Raw genomic sequence first — 2,500 nt, 5'->3', positions numbered from 1 at the left:
ACTAGGAAACCCTGGTAGGACATACTGGGGCAAATAAACACTTACAATTAACACGTCTTTGTCAAACATGTAGCGGGCCTGCTACGTGTGCATATTTTAATTGTACAGAGGAATGAGTGTGCCTGTTGGCAGAGGCTAGGCTATGCACCTCGTCGCGTCTCAGCTCTCGTAGGTTAACAAGCTCCACAGATTTATGGTGTGTTTATGCCCAACACATGTCCAGAAAACAACAACAGACTTCAAGGGGCTGGATAAGGTCAGTATCTGTTCAGGAGACCTCCGGCAGAGGAAATGAAGTTGTGCAAAGATAGCAAACGCACGCTTTGGAACAATAGCCAGGTCTCTTTGGCCGGGCTACAAATATGCCCTTTATATGGTAGAAATATGCAGTCTCCTCACCCCCCATCCCACACCCCCCCATCCCACACCCCCGCCCTCCAAATAAGCTATTCCTGTAACAAAACTGCCCATTGTTTAGGAGTGGCTATTTTCTCCTCTGTAAACTGGAGTGTTACTGTTCTTTACGAGGATCAGGCTAATAGAAAAGGAATGCTTGTGGGTCTTTGCTTGGACATGATGCCTGTTTGATCTATAAATATTTGTTCCCTGATTGTCGAGATGCTCGACTCAAATAGGCTTTTCATGTGAAGGGATCTGCCTTCAGGTTGATTTGATGGGTATTTTTTTTTCATGCAGTTTTTGTTTGTTTGCCAAACCAAACGATAGTTCGTTCGAAATCCCTTACCTTCTCGGCGATCATTTCGAAGGACTCGGACCTTTTCCATTTTGCCTAACAAAGCCCCATCTTCAGCTGTAAAACATAAACAAGTGGAATTACCTAAAACAAATGTAAGAAAAAAATCGAGGCAGAGAAGACGAGAAAAGAAAAAAAAACAATTACACCGAAACAGCTTAAGAGATCATGCAGGCAGATGATGTTAAGGAGATGGGTTATTATCTTCATGCCATACCACAGAGAGAAGACAGAGAGAGAGAGAGAGCCTGGATAACCCAGGCAGGCAGGCAGGACTCAATGAGCTGAGGCTTTGGGGCTTCTTACGCCCTGCGGCCCAGGTTCATCTGGAGGTGATGCACAGAGTGGAGCCACCTGAGGGGAACCAAGGTCAGCCCAGCCAAGAGGGGAGGAAGGTGGTGTAGGAGAGGGGAGGAGAGGGAAGGAGAGAGGGAGTTGATGGAGGGACGGGGCACAGGACAGAAGGCAGAGGAAGTTGAGAGATGAGAAGAGAGAACTGTGGGGGTAGGGGATGGGTGTGGTTTGGGGGGGGACTAACGAGGGACACTCACGGTTGTCACTGTAATCGTCCACCAGGATTATCTCCTTGATTAGGTGTGGGGGACTCTTCTTCAGCACACTGGAGAGAGAGAGAGAGAGAGAGAGAGAGAGAGAAAGAAAGACAGGGAGAGAGAGAGAGAGAGACAGAGAGAGAGAGAGAGAGAGAGAGAGAGAGAGAGAGAGAGGGAGAGAGAGAGAGAGAGAAAGACAGGGAGAGAGAGAGAGAGAGAGAGAGAGAGAGAGAGAGAGAGAGAGAGAGAGAGAAAGAAAGGGAGAGAGAGGGAGAGAGCGAGAGGTCAGCGTCAACCACTTGACAGGAACAAATGTTCTTCTGGAAGAGTTATGGAGGTGACTACAGGAAGGTCCTATTGTGTTTCTGTTTGTGTTTATGTAAACATTTAATGCCAAAGAAATTCCTAGAGATAACAAATTGTGTTTTTCTGAGCACAAACATTAATATATGTGTTTAACCACGTGAGAGTATGTGTGTGTGTGTGTGTGTGTGTGTGTGTGTGTGTGTGTGTGTGTGTGTGTGTGTGTGTGTGTATGTGTGTGAGTGTGAGTGCATGTACTCACCTGACCACCGTACGCAATAGGGCCGATCGAGCTTCGTTGTGGAAGGTGATCACCACACTGGATGCTGGCAGGTCTTTCTGCCACTGTTGCCGACGACAGCTGTGACGGACGGAGAAAAGATCAGACATCAGAGCAGTGCATCATGTTACACACGGCTTCATTTAGTAGACACTTTACCCAAAGCAACATGACGGACAGTAGAGGTAAACAGTATGCCAGCATGTGTGTGTGTGTGTGTGTGTGTGTGTGTGTGTGTGTGTGTGTGTGTGTGTGTGTGTGTGTGTGTGCATGGGTGCTACCTGAGCATCAAACACCTGACCCTAGGTGTTGGCATCGTGCCCTACCAGCGGAGCTACAAGAACACATCCATAATACATCAGGGCCTGTGTGTGTGTGTGTGTGTGTGTGTGTGTGTGTGTGTGTGAGAGAACACAGCATGCCGTGTTGCATAAGCATATTTAAGTATTTAAAACAGATCTGTTGTGGACATGGAGAGAGACGTCTCTGCGACAGTAACCGCTGTCCATAACGATCTTGTTCCTAGGCGCCGACACAACACTGCGTGGAGCCTGAACTTGACCCCAGCGTAAGGGTCGATCTAACCCTTGACCCCAGCGTAAGGGTCGATCT

General features: G+C 47.9%; 1 protein-coding gene across 1 annotated transcript in view; it reads right to left on the bottom strand.

Annotated features, from left to right (window-relative positions):
* The window catches only part of galnt2 (UDP-N-acetyl-alpha-D-galactosamine:polypeptide N-acetylgalactosaminyltransferase 2), a 121,517-nt gene that overhangs the window by 21,957 nt on the left and 97,060 nt on the right, over nt 1-2,500 (bottom strand). The window contains exons 4-6 of the mRNA XM_080848628.1: nt 1,871-1,969; nt 1,306-1,373; nt 746-811 (exon numbers count right to left, since the gene is read on the bottom strand). Of these exons, the coding sequence (XP_080704754.1) occupies nt 746-811; nt 1,306-1,373; nt 1,871-1,969 (233 nt within the window). The remainder of the gene's footprint in view (nt 1-745; nt 812-1,305; nt 1,374-1,870; nt 1,970-2,500) is intronic.

The sequence above is a fragment of the Sprattus sprattus genome (genome assembly GCF_963457725.1).
Source record: "Sprattus sprattus genome assembly, chromosome: 12".
In the NCBI taxonomy this organism is placed as follows: domain Eukaryota; kingdom Metazoa; phylum Chordata; class Actinopteri; order Clupeiformes; family Clupeidae; genus Sprattus; species Sprattus sprattus.
This window is presented reverse-complemented; position numbering and strand designations above follow the sequence as displayed.